At 35.6% G+C, this 17,837-nt stretch overlaps 1 protein-coding gene across 5 annotated transcripts; it reads left to right on the top strand.

Annotated features, from left to right (window-relative positions):
* Positions 1–654: 654 nt before the first annotated feature.
* On the top strand, positions 655–17,472 carry LOC145510028 (UDP-glucuronosyltransferase 2B18-like). Of its 5 annotated transcripts, XM_081500443.1 has the most exons (7): positions 664–981; positions 1,333–1,384; positions 2,136–2,284; positions 10,734–10,865; positions 13,104–13,191; positions 14,161–14,380; positions 17,193–17,472. In XM_081500443.1, exons 1-7 carry the CDS (start codon positions 664–666, stop codon positions 17,470–17,472), a joined length of 1,239 nt encoding a protein of 412 aa, XP_081356569.1. The 5 variants fall into 5 exon arrangements, with proteins under 5 accessions (XP_081356190.1, XP_081356371.1, XP_081356569.1 ...); XM_081500064.1 differs by having other exon boundaries at positions 655–1,384; XM_081500349.1 differs by lacking the exon at positions 1,333–1,384 and having other exon boundaries at positions 664–1,136; positions 2,140–2,284.
* The last annotated feature ends 365 nt before the right edge of the window (positions 17,473–17,837 follow it).

A 17,837-nucleotide genomic window follows, 5' to 3' on the forward strand; every position in this document is an offset into this window, starting at 1 on the left:
AGCTCTGTCAGTTGAATCAGTGTAGATGCAAACTGGAAGTGCTCAGGAGGCAAGGCTGCAAAGTTCATGATGATGAGGTTGCTGGAGTTCACTTGCATTATTTTTCCTCATAGGCTGAAATCCCTAGGAGGGGATCTCTGCCAGTGCCAAGCTCCTCTGAACTGGAGGAAGGGGTGGTAAGGGTAAAATCTTTCCCACGCTTTTCTGCACAGTAATCCTCAGACTTGGCAACCTGCAAGGTTTCTGCTGCTGCTCCATCGTCGTCCAGAAATTTTGAAAAGTGTTCCATTTTGTTGATGTCACCTTTCTCTCATTCTGTGTCAAAGTGACTGAAGACACAAGAGCCTCTCACTTGCTGTTGTTTTACACTAGTCTTTTTTCTTACTTTATATAATTGATACAATTGATTTGTGTGTACAAGGTCATCAACTTTTATCTGGGTGACAGCACTGACAAATCAATATAAACACACTGTAAAATTTCGAAGTAGTCTACACTTTGCCCTTTCATCTGATTTCCACATCTGCTGACTATTCATGTAATCAATCTACTTATTTGTGGCAAAGGAGTTACAATTTAACTTCTGAATGATTTCTTCTGGATATAAGCCTGAGCAATAGCAAAAGAATATAGTAATTGTTTAAACTACTGCATATGAACAAGATGTCTATGAAATGGCTCTTGCTTCTGCAGCTGTTACAGCTGACTTGCTATTTTAGCTCTGGGAGTTGTGGAAAGGTGCTGGTGTGGCCAGTGGAATTTAGTCATTGGATGAATATGAAGACAATTCTGGATGAACTTGTGATGAGGGGTCATGAGGTGACTGTACTGCAATCTTCAGCTTCCACTCTTACTGATCCAAACAAACCATTGGCTATGAAATTTGAGACTTTCCCTACATCTTTAAGTAAAGATGAGTTTCAGAATTTTACCAAGGTTTTGGTTGAGACATGGATGCTTGCGGTGAAAGATTTCTTTTGGATCCATCTTTCAACAATACAAAGTTTATTTGAAGAATTTTCTGATGTTGGTATAAAGATATGTAATGAAGCAGTTTCAAACAAGAAACTTATGACAAAACTACAGGAATCAAGGTTTGATGTCATTCTTGCAGATGCTGTTGGACCCTGTGGAGAGCTTCTGGCTGAGATACTTCAAGTACCTTTAGTGTACAGTCTATACTTCTCACCTGGCTATTCAGTTGAAAAGAAGAGTGGGAAGCTTTCATTTCCACCATCCTATGTACCTGTTATGTTGTCTGAATTAAGTGATCACATGACATTCATGGAGAGGGTCAAAAATATGATATATGTACTTTATTTTGACTACTGTTTTCAGCTGTACAATGAGAAGAAGTGGAATCAGTTTTACAGTGAAGTACTAGGTAAGTCAGACTTCCCTAATGGCTGAGTGGTTGGTAAAGAATCTGCCTGCAAATGCAAGAGGTGTGGGATAGATCTCTGGGTTGAGAAGATCCCCTGCAAAAGGAAATGGCAACCCATTCTGGTAATCTTTCCTGGACAACTCCATGGACGGATGAGGCTACAGTGCATAGGGTTGCAAAAGAGTCAGACACAGCTTAGAGATTAATGACACACAAGAACTAGGTAATTCATGTTCTTACTTGGTAGCATTAAATCCTATCTTTCCTTGTGCCTTGGAAGGTGAGTTTGTGTAAATATAATTTCACATAAATTTGTCTCAAATAAGTGAAAGAGTGAAATATAAAATGACCCATCAATCTTATAAATATTATGAAAACACTTAAATTATAGGGTAAAGTAGAACCCATTACTAGTTTCAGATACTAGGAATTCATATACCACAAATTGAAGCACATAGGACTTCTGCAAGTGAAGATATATCCAACTCACAAAACATTTTTTTAATTTAAAAAAGTCACTAGAAATCTCATAAAATGTCTTAATAAATGAAGACATGTACACTGAGAATTACACACATATTATATTATACTATGTTATGTTTATATTTATCAAAGAACAGATACATTCAAACATCTTTGACCACATCATCCCAAACTCCTTTACGAAAATTACCTAAAATATATACACAAGGCAATATTCTCATTTGATCCAACATTTGTTGTTGTTTTTTGTTTTTTATTTCACTTTCAGGAAGGTCCACTACATTATCAGAGACAATGGGGAAAGCTGAAATGTGGCTTATTCGAAACTATTGGGATTTTTCATTTCCTCGCCCACGGCTACCAAATGTTGAATTTGTTGGAGGCCTCCACTGCAAACCTGCCAAACCCCTGCCTAAGGTCACTTACTCCTCTTTGTTCTTCTTTGTTAACTTTGTGTTTTCGATAGGAATCATGCTGTATTCTTTATTTAAAATGTTTGACTACAGTGAGTCAGATGTGGGAAGCTGGATAAAGTGACCTTCTAGTTAGATACTGATGTATTTCTATATGAACAAAGTATCTGAATTTCATTGTCATTATAGAATAAGCTAGAATATGTGGGATGCTTTAAAAATATGTCAGTTAAATAACAGCTTCATTATTCAACACATAATGAAGCATAATCAGATGTCCACTAAACAATATTTATAGTTATATTACATTTTATATAAGTAATACAATATTAGCTATATTATTATAATTATAATTGTAATGTTATAGGATAATTATACATGTCACATATTCTAGAAGTGAGTACTAACATACACTAATGGTGTAGACACAGTTTTTGCTACCTGACGCTCCACGTGGAAAGACAGAATACAAGCAAGTCATAAAAACTGTGTGACAGTGTTATAAAAAGGAAAGAACAGAATGCTAAAAAATATCCAGCATGAATAATAGATGGTATCTCTGATTCACTGATAGGGTGAAATCAGAAGAATGCTCAAGAATAAAAAGAAGGGATAAGGCAGGGGTAGAAGAAGATAGATAAGAAAATCATGGAGAAGAGTAATGGTAGTTGCCAAGAATTCCAAGTTTAGTCTAAACAGGAAGAGCCCAAATAAAGAGACAGATGATGCTGGTGAAGTCAGGAGGAAACAGATAGTGACTTAAAACATCTAGTAGGGGCATTGGGAAAACATTGAAAGGATTAAGAAAGAAAGGTACAGTCAAATATTGTTTAAACAGGCTTTCCTGGTAGCTCAGCTGGTAAAGAATCCACCTGCAATGCAGGAGACCCTTATTGGATTCCTGGGTGGGGAAGATCCCCTGGAGAAGGGATAGGCTAACCCACTTCACTATTCTTGCACTTCCCTATTGGCTCAGACAGTAAAGAATCCACCTGCAACTGTGGGAGACCTGGTTTCAATCCCTGGGTTGGGAAGGTCCCCTGGAGGAGGGCATGGCAACCCACTCCAGTATTCTTGCCTGGAGAATCCCCATGGACAGAGGAGCCTGGTGGGCTACAGTCCATGGGATCGCAAAGAGTTGGACGCGACTGAGCGGCTAAGCACTATACTATATTATTGCTTAAACAAACAAACAAACGAACAAGACGATAAGCAACATGTAGTCACTGGATTAGATGTAAAGGGTAAATCGTGGGAGAAAAGACCACTTTGCAGGTTGTTGCTAGAGGTAGGCAACAATGAGTGAAAACTAGACTACAGTACTCATAGAGATACTACCACACTATATCTTATAATAGTACCAACCTTATAATGTTGGGAGAAAAAATGTGTAAGTACATGTGAAACATCCAAAATGTCACTGGCATATACTCATAGTCCAGAAGAAATATTAACTGTTGTCATTATTCTTATTTTGTTATTATAACGTACTATCAGTAACCCAATGTGTGCCAGCCACCTTGATCTAATTCCTAATTTAAATTGATTTTCTTAATCATCAAGATTATAGTATTCAGCAAACTGCTAGAGATTAGATATTCCATGGAGTGTTTTAATGGTAAATTATGAAAGTTTACATAAAAATTAATGAAAATAATTTAATAAATTTAATAAAATTTACTTTAAATAAAATTTAATTTAACATACTTAATGTAAACTTTTTTAAGGTTAGGAATTTTTAAGATTTTGCCAATCAGTTATATAAGATGAAATACTAAAATCTTTTTGTGAGTTTTGAGGGTCTTCACCTGTGCTTTGGCTAAAACGAACATCCTTCTTCTACAATATAAATGTATGTATTTATAAGGAATATTTAACTACACTAAATCGTATATAATATTTAGTTGGAAAATAACAGCTATAATTCACAATTTTCTCTAAGGTTAAAAAAATATAAGCTGGAATTACAATTTTCAAGATTAGGAAACTTCTTTTCGTGTTCCATAAAGGCTAAACCAACTTTCTAACAGAGGTGAGGTAATATCACATTGTGATTTTGAAATACATTTCCCTGATGATTAGTGATATTGAGCATCTTTTCATATACCGGGTGGTGATTTGGAAGCCTTCTTTAGAAAATGTCGATTTTGTTCTTCTGCCCATTATTTAATTGAATTTTGTTGTGTGAGTTCTATATGTATTCGGACATTAACCCCTCATTCAATATGCGGTTAAAACATTCTTTTTTCCATTCTGTAGGTTGCGTTTTCATGTTGTTGATTGTTTCTTCTACTGTGCAGATGCTTTAAGTATAATATAGTACCACTTGTGGATTTTTTCTTTTGTTGTGGTTTTGAAGTCATATTAAAAAAATCATTTTTTAAGACCAATGCCAAGGAGTTCCATCCTTACATTTTCCTTTAGGGATGTTATGGTATATAGTCTTATGTTTAAGTCTTTGGAGTTATTTTAAGTCATTTGGAGTTATTTTTGCAAGGGGTGTAAGGCAGGGGTCTCATTTCATTTCTTGTGTATATACTTATCCAGTTTTCTCCAAAAAGAAAGAAGTGACTATTCTTTCAACAGGGGGTGTTCTTGTCTCCCTTGTTGAATTGATTGGCTATATGTTCAGGGTTTTAATTCTAAACCCTGTATGCAGTTCCATTGTCTATTTTGGGGCCAGTACATTATCATTTGAAATGTTGCAGCTTTAGTATAATCTAAAATTGGGAGGTATGGTACATTTGGTAGTGTGAACATTTTAACAATATTAAATCTTCTGATCCATGATCTTAGGATGGCATTCCATTTATTTGTGTTTTCTTCTATTTCTTACAACATAATCTTTATAGTTATCACTGTACAGATCTTTCATTTCACTGGGTAAATTTATTTCTAGTTATTTTCTTCTTTTGATGCTGTTGTGAATGGGATAGTTTTCTAAGATGCTTCATTATTTGTATATCAAAATTGAATTGATTTCTGTATGTTGATTTTATACCCTGAAACCTTACTAAGTTTGTTGATTAGTTGAGGGTTTTGATTGAATCTGAGATTTTCTGTACAAAAAATCATGTCTTCTGCAAAAAAAATAAAATAAAATAAAATTTACCTCTTCTTCTCTATTTAGGATCCCTCTTATGTCTCACTTAGTTGCTCTGGCTAGAACTTCCAATACTATGCTGAAGCACTGTGCGGGTAGGAATCCTTGTTTTGTTTCTGATTTTAGAGAAAATGTTTCAAATTTTCACTGTTGAATATAATGTTAGCTTTGAGTTTGTCACATATGTTCTTAATTACATTGAGCTATGTTCCTTCTATACCCAATATGTTGACAGTTTTTATCATGAAAGAATGTTATCTTATCAAATGTTTTTTGTACATCTATTTGGAAAATCAAGTTATTTTATATTGCATTCTATTTGTGCAATGCATTAAAATTATTAATATGAGTATACTGATCCAACCTTGCATCCCAAGGATAAATCTCACTTGCTCACTCAATATAATGCTATTACTGTGTTTTTGAGTCTGGTTTGCTGATATTTTGTGGAGAATTTTTGCATCTATACTCATTGTGGATATTGGCCTATCATTGTCTTTACTTGTAATATACTTACCTATTTGGTATCAGGGTAATGTTGGCCTTGTAGAATGACTTTGAAATTATTCCTAACCTTCTCTTTAATTCTTAAAGATTTTTGTTGAGAACTTACATTAATTATTCTATAATGCTTCAAAGAATTTATCAGTGAAGCCATCTGGTCCTGGGCTTCTGTGTATTCTCAGGTTTTTGATTAATGATACAATCTCTTTACTTCTTAGGATTGTTGAGATTTTATACTTCTTTCTGATTCAGCCTTGGTAGGTTGTGTTTTTAAAAGTTATCTATTTTTTTCTCATGTATGTAAACTTTGGCATATAATTATCCATAGTAGTCTCTGAGGAGCCTATGTACTTTTGGAGTATCAGTTGTACTGTCTCCTCTTTCATTTCTAATTTTATTTATTTGAGTCGGTTTTTTTCTTGGTTAGTCTAGCTAAAGGTTTTCAATTCTGCTTAGCTTTTTGAAAAGACGAAGACAAATACTGTATATTATCACTTGTATGTGAAATCTAAAAATGCTGAATTTATATAACAGGAGTAATACAGTGGTTACCAGGGGCTAAGAGGTGGGAGAATAGGAGAGACGTTCTTTAAGGATACAAATTCATGTTTCTTAGTAAACAAGTCCTAGAGACCTAAGGTACAGGATAGTGAATAGAGACAATATTTTATTATTATCATCATCATATTTACTTAGAGGCTAGAGGTTAACTTATCTGGCCACAAAAATAGAAATTATAATTATATGATACATGGAGCTTCAAAACATCATTAAAATGTCAATCATATTACAGTATATAAATGTATCAATCATGTTAGACATCTTAACTTACATAATGTTATATATATTTCAACCTTTCTAAAAGTATATAAATTTGAAAATAAGGATATCTCTGAATGGAGCATTTTAGTAAATCTTATTTCCTTTTATAAAAATTTTCATACTTTTGCATATTTTCTTGCCATGAGCTTATATTATTTTCACAAAGATATCAGAGTATAAAATGAATAAGTCCACATCAGTGATTAATTTGTACAGATAGGATATATTAAAATAGTACCAAATCGATGTATCTTTCACAGCATAGATGAAGCGGCTTTGGTTAGCGAGCCAACGTGACAATGCAATGGAGACAAGTAACTTTAAATGCTACACTGGTCAGGAAAATTTTGCTCCTCTACATTTATTACACAGGATCATTGAGCAATGTGCAATTATTCTAGTACAGAGTGTACATTTTTTAAATTAGAAACGATAAAGGACCACAAGACAAAATAATTCAGAAACAATGCAGGCAAATACAGATTCAGTTCAGTTCAGTTCAGTCACTCAAGTCGTGTCTGACTCTTTGCGACCCCATGAATTGCAGCACGCCAGGCCTCTCTGTCCATCCCAACTCCCAGAGTCTACCCAAACCCATGTCCATCGAGTCAGTGATGCCATCCAACCACCTCATTCTCTGTCGTCCCCTTCTCCTCCTGCCCCCAATCCTACCCAGCATTAGGGTCTTTTCCAATGAGTCAACGCTTCGCATGAGGTGGCCAAAGTATTGGAGTTTCAGCTTCAACATCAGTCCTTCCAATTAACAACCAGGATTGATCTCCTTTAGGATGGATTGATTGGATCTCCTTGCAGTCCAAGGGACTCGCAAGAGTCTTCTCCAACACCACAGTTCAAAAGCATCAGTTCTGCAGTGCTCAGCTTTCTTTATAGTCCAACTCTCACATCCATCCATGACCACTAGAAAAACCATAGCCTTGACTAGACGGACTTTTGTTGGCAAAGTAATGTCTCTGCTTTTAAATATGCTATCTAGGTTGGCCATAACCTTCCTTCCAAGGAGTAAGCGTCTTCTAATTTCATGGCTGCAATCACCATCAGCAGTGATTTTGGAGACCCCCAAAATAAAGTCTGACACTGTTTCCACTGTTTCCCCATCTATTTCCCATGAAGTGATAGGACCACATGCCATGATCTTAGTTTTCTGAACGTTGAGCTTTAAGCCAACTTTTTCACTCTCCTCTTTCACTTTCATCAAGAGGCTCTTTAGTTCTTCTTCATTTTCTGCCATAAGGGTGGTGTCATCTGCATATCTGAGGTTATTGATCACGTGGAGTTTTATATAGTTTGAAGTGAACTACTAAAAAGGTGACCAGATCTCTGCCGCAGAAAGCCCTGGGGCACCTCTCCCACTGTCAGTCAGGTGCTTCCTGGGGGCACTCATGTAGGGGAATCTGAGGGTCCTTCACCACAGCTGACATTATACATCCTACTGTGGCATCAATTATATAATATAGTTCAGGATAAAGGGTGCCACCTATAAACAATTCAGCAATATGGTCAGTCAAATAAGTAACTACACAAGTATACCTCTGGGTTATAAACAGGACTTATAGGACTGTCTCATAGAACTTCCCAACAATAATACCACACTCTTCAATGTCAGGGGTTAATAATTTAGACAGCTTGGGAAATTATGACAAATTTTAAGATAAGGATTATAGAGCTGAGTGAATGATAGACTTAAGTGATTCAAATATAAGTTTTCATAGTGCTAAAAGAGAAATTAAATATTAATGACTAATCTAAAATAATTCTCAAAAAGTATGTCTGGAATAAATAAATGATTTAGTAGACCTATAATAATAAAAAATTTAAGGTCAGTTGAATCCTACAGTATGACTTCCTTCTAAGAATCTATGTTAGTAATTAATAACATAATAGATGAAAAGTCTCAGTATAATAGTGTTTAACAGGATCTTCTTGCCACCAATGTGTATTGGTCCTATCTCATTTCCTGCTTATACACAAATATATTTGCATAAGTATACATAATATTTCCGCTTCATTGACTATGCCAAAGCCTTTGACTGTGTGGATCACAACAAACTGTGGAAAATTCTTCAAGAGATGGGAATACCAGACCACCTGACCTGCCTCTTGAGAAATCTGTATGCAGGTCAGGAAGCAACAGAACAGGACATGGAACAGCAGACTGGTTCCGAATAGGAAAAGGACTACATCAAGGCTGTATCTTGTCAACCTGCTTATTTAACTTATCTGCAGAGTACATCGTGAGAAACACTGGGCTGGATAAAGCACAAGCTGGAGTCAAGATTGCTGGGAGAAATATCAATAACCTCAGATATGCAAATGAAACCACCCTTATGGCAGAAAGCAAAGAAGAACTAAAGAGCCTCTTGATGAAAGTGAAAGAGGAGAGTGAAAAAGTTGGCTTAAAGCTCAACATTCAGAAAACTAAGATCATGGAATCCAGTCCCATCACTTCATGGCAAATAGATGGGGAAACAGTGGAAACAGTGGCAGACTTTATTTTGGGGGGCTCCAAAATCACTGCAAATGGTGACTGCAGCCATGAAATTAAAAGACACTTACTCCTTGGAAGAAAAGCTATGACCAACCTAGACAGCATACTAAAAAGCAGAGACGTTACTTTGCCAACAATGGTCTGTCTAGTCAAAGCTATAGTTTTTCCAGTAGTCATGTAGGGATGTGAGAGTTGGACTATAAAGAAAGCTGAACGCCGAAGAATTGATGCTTTTGAACTGTGGTGTTTGAGAAGACTCTTGAGATTCCCTTGGACTGCAAGGAGATCCAACCAGTCCATCCTAAAGGAAATGAGTCCTGAATATTCATTAGAAGGACTGATGTTGAAGCTGAAACTCCAATACTTTGGCCACCTGATGTGAAGAACTGACTCATTTTAAAACCCTGATACTGGGAAAGATGAAGGCAGGAAGAGAAAGGGATGACAGAGGGTGAGATGTTTGGATGGCATCACTGACTCAATGGACAAGAGTTTGAGTAAACTCCAGGAGTTGGTGATGGACTGGGAAGCCTGGCATGCTGTAGTCCATGGGGTCGCAAAGAGTCGGACACAACTGAGCGACTGAACTGAACCTCACATAAGAGAAGAAATAGACCCCATATCACCCATTTCTTTCCCAAAGAAATGATCCCATAAATCAGGGATGATTTATGTTGAAAAACAGACATTATGGAAAATAGTATGGAATTTTTCAAAATTTAATTTTTTTTTTTAGTGCTGAACAGTAGCACAACTAACCAACGTCCGAGATGTGAAGTTAACATATTTAAGGAACATGAGGAGGAAAATCACTCTTTAAACTATATAATATGTGGTAAAAATAATATAATATATATCAACACCTAAGGCTCAGCAATTTCTCTTCTGTGGGTACACATACAAAAGAATTGAAATTATTACCCCAATGAGATATCTGTACATGTGCATAAAAGCTCAACTCACAAGAGTCAAGAGGATGAAGCAACACAAGGGTCCACCAACAGATGAAGCAATAAACAAAATGTCATATACACAAGCGAAGAAATATTACTCACATTTAAAAGGAAATTCTGACAAATGTCACAACATGAAGGAACCTTCCTCTAAGTGAAATAAGTCAATCAGAAAAAGACAAATACTGTACAATTCAACTTATAAGAAGTATCCAGACTAATGACATTTATAGAAACATAGGGTAGAATGAAGCTTGCTTGCCATAGGCTAGAGAATGAGGAATGTGAAGTTTCTTACTGAGCATAGAATCCGGTTTTGCCAGATGAAAAAACCTCTGGAGATTGATTGCACAGTGTGAATATACTTAATGTTACTATACTGTACACTTAGGAATGATTAACAAAGTAAATTTTATGTCATGTGTATTTTAACACAATATTTTTTTAAAAAACCTCTACTCCAGACTATATTTGATTTTCTCTCTTTAGTTGCTTGTAGCAATCCCTTCAATAATGTTTGCTATGCTCCTTCTCTTTTACGATGGAACAAATTCTTTTTTCACAGGAAATGGAAGAATTTGTGCAGAGCTCTGGAGAACATGGTATTGTGGTGTTTTCGTTGGGATCAATGGTCAGTAACATGTCAGAAGAAAGAGCTAATGTGATTGCATCAGCCCTTGCCCAGATTCCACAAAAGGTACACACAGTAACTTAACAGTGACCAACTATTTAATGTCTGTTAAACTCTATAAAAGGTTTGATTTTAGACATTTTCTAACAGAAAGGTAAACTATTATGATAACTCCAATTTATCTCTCATATATATAAACCAAAATATACACAGTAAGTGTTATAGAGTTACAAGGAGTGTCTTTCATCCATAATAAATTTAGATTAACATTGTAATAAAAGAGAATGATATTAAAGAGATACAGTATGAATTTTGGTATTATAATGGTATCATGGGGCCGGAAAAGAAACCAGCAAATTCTGCTTTGTCACTTGTTCCATTTCCTTGAATGATATCTGAGGTATAGTACACATACAGATGTTCTCTTGGGTTAAATTTTAACAGAAAATATAGTCACACAATAATGTTAAGCAATATTGATAAAAGTCTGTTGTGCTTCTTGCAGTGTACACTTAGCATGTAATCCTGGTCTTTTTTGTACACCATAAATTTTGGAACACACCTATCAGTGTGTTTTTCAGAGTACTACTTAGAGAACGGATGGACAAGATTCCCCAAACTTCCATCCAATCACACTGATTTAGAGAAGAGAAACATCTGCCTCCCTGGTTGTCTAGGCACTGCTAAAATCTGAAGCAGGAAGATCAATGTAAGAGTGAAGATAGGGTCCTGCTTTTAAGGTGAACTCTGTAAAGTCTGGTCCTTAATGAACTCTGTTTCTAATCTGTCACATTCTTCCTCCTGATTGAGAAGGGAGAAAGGACTATAAGAAGCAGCCAAGCATAAGGAAGACTGGCATGGAGAAAATTCAGCTGCCTTCTTCTCCATAAAATGCAGCAGTAACTTATTTTCTAATATATAAAATACCCCTGGGGTCTTCAGATATTTGTGAATGACTTTTTTAGTTTGCAATATGATAGGCCTCTCCTAATAATCTATGCTGTTTTTTGCTGAGAAACTAAAATTAATTTACATTCATTCACAGAGCAAATAGAAGTTAAACTCTAGTAAATTATAATCCAGTTTATAAGAATTTCTTGAGATTCCAAAATTTTTCCTTATTTTGGTACTGGATCTAGAGACCACATTAATCAATTCTGTCAATGCTTTGTGCTTCATTGTTGAAGTATTCAGGATCAGTTGAATAAACTTTGGTGCCACTATTTTGGAACTTTTTCAATAGCCCTATTGTCACTTTCAAATTTCCAACTGGCTCTTCTTTTCTAAAGGTAAAACATCCAAGTCTAGTAATAGTGGTAATACTTTGGATTCATGTCAAAAAATTCCAGTTGTCATTGCTTTTGCAAGTGCTTAACAGTTTATAACTTAAATGAAGCTATACTTTCTAGGAAGCACTAATCAACTTATTATTAATACTTTATGAATAAGCAAAAGTATTTATTTCTACGTGGCTGATGCATGCATTTTTCTCTTTGTAACCAAAATGTGTGAAATTCTAATAAAATAACTTGTTATACTAACAAGTTGATATAACTAAACTCTCTTCTACAATGGTCAAAAAGAAATCAGTGAATATTAAATTTGAAGATGATAGCTAGTATAAAAAGAAGGCAAACAAGTGTGTAGGTTACTTGTAATCTGTCACTGTCTTTTTGTACTTGAAATAAGACCACCTAGAAATTATTTAAGTTTTCGTGTTGGCACTGACAGTTTCAACTATCTCAATTATTATTCAGCCTTGGTAGGTTGTGTTAAAAGCAAAAAGATATAAAAGATATAAAAAGTATAAAAAAGTATAAAAGATACTCCAATTATTTCAACTATCTCAATTATCAGTTTCAACTATCTCAATCGTCTATGCTATCACATGTATATCAAATGTAGGTATTCCTGTTCATGTCAGGGTATTGTGCATGGGTGCTAATTCACTTCAGTCATATCCAGTTCTTTGCGACCCTATGGACCATATCCCACCTGGCCCCTCTGTCCATGGGATTCTCTAGGCAAGAATACTGGAGTGGGTTGCTGTGACCTACTCCAGGGCATCTTCCCAACTCAGGGACTGAACCCACATCACTTATGCCTCCTGCATTGCCAGGTGGGTTCTTTATAAGTAGCACCACCTGGGAAGCTGGTCAATGTATTAACAGTTAATATTACTTAATATGTCCTCATTTCTTACATGTCATATGGAAGACATGTAACTAGATATATTTTGATCACTTTAAAATTGTAACTTTGAAGTTCAACTCATAGAATAAGGTATTACCCTTACTCTAACAGGTTCTATGGAGATACGAAGGCAAGAAACCAGACACCTTAGGACCCAATACTCGGCTGTATAAGTGGATCCCCCAAAACGACCTTCTTGGTAAGACTTGGTAGAAAAAAATATTGAAAACATGAGTAAGGGCTGAGCAAAGTGATAGCACTTCAACAGGAAACAAATGTATAGAGAATTATTGAAACACTTGAAAAAATTATTATTTTGTTTTTATTTCCTATGCGAGGGGAAAAAGGGAGCCTGTATAACAATTGGCCTTTTATTCTACACAGTCACACCCCTTATGGCCAGAATCTTTATTTTGGGTCTAATTACTTCTCACCATGATCTTTTCAATAACTTCCTGACTTGTTGTTCTTTCTCTGAATTCTTTCCTTATACCTCTCTTTTCCCCTCTGTAGGGGTATGCTGCTGCTGCTGCTGCTGCTGCTGCTAAGTCGCTTCAGTCGTGTCCGACTCTGTGCGACCCCATAGACGGCAGCCCACCAGGCTCCCCCGTCCCTGGAATTCTCTAGGCTAAATGCTACTAAAAATGAGTTCCCTTTTTATTACAGGCGACTCTTCATTTTCTGTAAAAATAAAATTCTGCAATCATTTTTATGACTCAATAACACACTTCATGATGAAAGGTTGCTTTTCATTCCTCTAGTTCCAGTGCCACTACCATTATCCTTCTTTTCCCCTGACACCATTCTTGTCAGACTAAATGATTCCACTATATCTTTAAGAGAATAATTTCTGGCATGTCCTCCTCTTTTTTTCACACACATGGTTTCTTTTACCCAGAATGCTCTTTCAAGCTGTCACCTGCCAATCATGGATTCATCTGTCACATTCAAGTGACTCAGCACTTCTTTCACAAAGTCTTCATTTACCCTTTCAGCAGATGTAAGAGTTTCTTCTCTGAGTTCTGAAAGCAATTTAAAAGCACTCTCATATGTGTAATAATCTGTTATCTAAAAAAACAATGCTTCTTTCAGTGCCTTATAAAGCCCATTTTTCATTTTATTCTAAAAGTTATAACTAATCATTTTATTGAAATTCACTCAATCCTAGGCCATCCAAAAACCAAAGCCTTTATAACTCATGGTGGCAGCAATGGCATTTATGAGGCCATCTACCACGGGATCCCTATGGTGGGCCTTCCTTTGTTTGCTGATCAACCTCATAACATTGTTCATATGACGGCCAAGGGAGCAGCTATCAGATTGGACTTGGAAACAATGTCGTCAGGAGATTTGCTCAATGCATTGAAGGAAGTCATTAATAATCCTTTGTGAGTATATGTTTTTTACCTGATATTCTTTCTACAGAAGTTCTCATCTGAAGGCCAAGGAGGCAGGAATGAGCCTTCACATAAGTATAATGAGGAGTAAGATTTACTCAGTGCTTTGAAAACAGTCAACAATAACCTATTGTGAGTGTCTCAATATTTTTTCATGGTTTTATAGGAAAGGTTTGTCAGTAGTTTAAAGATAGTAGAGAAATTCTGAAAGACTCAATCATTAGACTGAGAAGAATCACTAAAATGGTAATAGAAGAATTAAGAAGCATTGAGAACGAAGCTAAGTAGGGAACCATGCATGGTATTAATATGAATACTCATCTGCCCACTTGACTTTCTTTCAGCCTGTGAACTTCAAATGTTTTAAACTCTACAAAGATATTTTATTTTCAGTAAACCACTTTGACATAATCAATCTTAAATTCCCATTACATTTAATATTTTCCAAGGTTTCTAAGCTAATATTTTGACTCCATTACAGATAAATGGTAAACACCTAGAACTTTCTAATTACTCAGTTTCAACTATGTAAATAATATTTATAGATACACATTTATTCTTAGGTAGATATATCCTGAATTCTTTAGGATATGATTGATTTTGTCTTATTTGGAAGAGATATGATGGGATATTACTGTCTAAAAGCCAAATTTTCAAAAATGAGAAATATTTGATTTCAAGTCAGTAACACAATTATATTAATATCATAAATATGATATATATATATATGTTTCCACCTATTGTTTCATAATGACTTTGCAATGAAACAGCTTGAGAATGTCAGTAATAGTAGCACAGTGTGTATTTGTGTTTTTATAGCAGTGTTATTTCAATTTAATTTTAGCACAGCTATTGTCCTAAATGAGCAGCACAAAAAGCACATTTTCTTTTTTTTTCTTAAGTAATAGATCTTTCATTTGCTGATTCTATATAAATGTACATCTTTCTAGTATCTTTATATTTTTTAAATTTTAATAACTTAAAGTTGGTGTCAAAAATGAAGATGATTTTTTAGCTGCTTATATACTGAATGTTCATGATATGCTACATATTTTATTTAGTAGCATAGTGTTACTTTACACTTTTTAAGTAACTTGTTTATTGTAGTCTATTCATGAGATGGTTAGATGGTATCACTGACTCAAAGAACATGAGTCTGAGCAAGCTCTGAGAGTTAGTGATGGACAGGGAAGCCTGGAGTGCTGCAGTCCATGGAGTTGCAAAGAGTCGGACACGACCGAGTGACTGAAGTGATTCCTATTGTATCACAAAAATGTTTCCTGATTCCTGCAATCCTTGCAAACACCAAGTGCTCCCCTTGTGTTTTGACAGAAGAGGGAAAAAAGTTAACTCCATTGTTATCGCTACAATGCCATGTTATAGCACTTTGTGATTTAGAGTTCATGAGCCATATCTCTTCATTCTTCCTACTTTCTTGTCTGTTAGCCATCATCCCTAGGTCAGGAAGATCCCCTGAAGAGAATGGCTACTGACTCTATTACTCTTGCCTGGAGAATTACATGAACAGATTAGCCTGGCAATCTATGGGATTGTAAAGAGTCAGACACAGCTGAGCACAAACACACACACAGTCCATCATCATTTCAACAGTAGAAACAGTAGTTCAGGCATTGTAACTGCAATGCTGGAAAGTGAAATTTTGAGTCTTCTCCACATTCTAAAAGAATCTTGTTCTAAAAGAACAAGAACCAGAACAACAATATGAGAAAACATTTTCTGAGAGTATACTAGATTCTAAGAATGTCTCTAAGATTCAATATGATATTCTCAAAATAATCAGATAAGGTACTATTCTTATCCATTTTATACAAAAAGAAAACCCGAGGAACAGACTATTGTGATTGGGCCCTCCAATTATAAAATAAAAAGTTTAGAAGATAAAAATGTTTTAAAAAATTAATAAAATTAAGTTTTTTAAAAAACTGAGGGATAGAAAGAATAAAAGGCAGCCAGCAAGTATCAGAGTCAGAAATCAAACCAAGTCAATCCACTTCCACACTTTCAATCACTACTTCACTAATGTAAGAGCAGTCCTTTCTGGACTTGTCTCTCAACCTCATAATAGATTTACTTGCTATATCTGGATTATGACTACATTTTAAAACATGTTTACCAGGTCAATTAACAATTCTTTACTAGATAATTCAAACTTTGAACAAACAAATCATGAATTTTTTTCTTTTTATTCACTTTGGAACAACTCATGCCATTCTTTAGACTACGCAGTCTTTTTCCTCTTATTTTCTTTCTTTTTTTTGTAGCTTAAAATGCTAAGAACTTAAGAAATCCTAGCCCATAAGCTGGGCTTCCCTTGTAGCTCAGATGGAAAAAAAATCCACCTGCAACGCTGGAGACCCTGGTTCAATTCCTGGGTCGGGAAGATCCTGGCAAAGAGATAGGATAATCCAACATTCTCAGGCTTCCTTGGTAGTTCAAACGGTAAAGAATCTCCCTGCAATGCACGAGACCTGGATTCAATCGCTGGGTTGGGAAGATCCCCTTGAGGAGGGCATGGCAACCCACTCCAATATTCCTACCTGGAGTATCACCACGGACAGAGTAGCCTGGCTGGCTACAGTCCGTGGTGTGGCAAAGAGTCAGACACGACTGACTGATTAAGCATAGCACAGCTCACAAGATAAGATCTCACTAATCACCTTGGAGGAAAAGTAGCTACTTTTCTTCCACTCTGTGTTGCACTCTTTGTTACCATTTGCAAGAATATTTCACTTATTTATCTATTATAGCTCATTCTATAAATCGATCACTGATTTTCCTTCAGCTACAAAAAGAATGTCATGAGGTTATCAGCCATTCAACATGATCAGCCTGTGAAGCCCCTGGACCGAGCAGTCTTCTGGATCGAGTTCGTCATGCGCCACAAAGGAGCCAAGCACCTGCGACCTGCTGCCCACGACCTCACCTGGTTCCAGTACCACTCTCTGGACGTGATTGGGTTTCTGCTGGCTTGTGTGACAAGTACTGTATTTGTCATTACAAAGTGTTGCCTCTTTTGTTGCCGGAAGTTTGCTAGCATACGAAAAAAGGGGAAAAGGGACTAGCTGTTTCTGAGATGTCTAGCTGGTTTGCTGCATAAATGGAACTCCTCATATTTATTACAGTAGGAAGAATTATGATAAAGTTCTACTCTTCTTGTGACAAAATTTAAATTTCACTTTCAAGGGATTTTCTACCTGACTTAAAATATGTCTTGCAGAGAAAAAACACTGATGAAAAATTAAATAAAAATAAAACTATATGCATACATATTGAAATTTATTGTTTTAATTCAAAAGTTAATCTAAAAAGAAATGATTGTGTTTAACTATTTTCCACATGCTTGATGTAAAAACAACAATAAGAAGTCTACTCATAGCATGTGTCATTTTCTAGATATCCAGAATTTTTAAATTCATTTTGATGTTGA

The sequence above is a fragment of the Giraffa tippelskirchi genome, chromosome 1 (assembly GCF_054371585.1).
Source record: "Giraffa tippelskirchi isolate mGirTip1 chromosome 1, T2T-mGirTip1v1.2.pri, whole genome shotgun sequence".
NCBI lineage: Eukaryota > Metazoa > Chordata > Mammalia > Artiodactyla > Giraffidae > Giraffa > Giraffa tippelskirchi.

What these genes read in the sequence shown, in the direction of transcription:
- LOC145510028 (XM_081500064.1), top strand. Translation starts at nt 655, where the DNA reads ATGAACAAGATGTCTATGAAATGGCTCTTGCTTCTGCAGCTGTTACAG. An exon ending in CTGCCAAACCCCTGCCTAAG is followed by an intron (nt 2,285 to 10,733) that starts GTCACTTACTCC and finishes CTTTTTTCACAG; the next exon opens with GAAATGGAAGAATTTGTGCA. An exon ending in CCCCCAAAACGACCTTCTTG is followed by an intron (nt 13,192 to 14,160) that starts GTAAGACTTGGT and finishes ACTCAATCCTAG; the next exon opens with GCCATCCAAAAACCAAAGCC.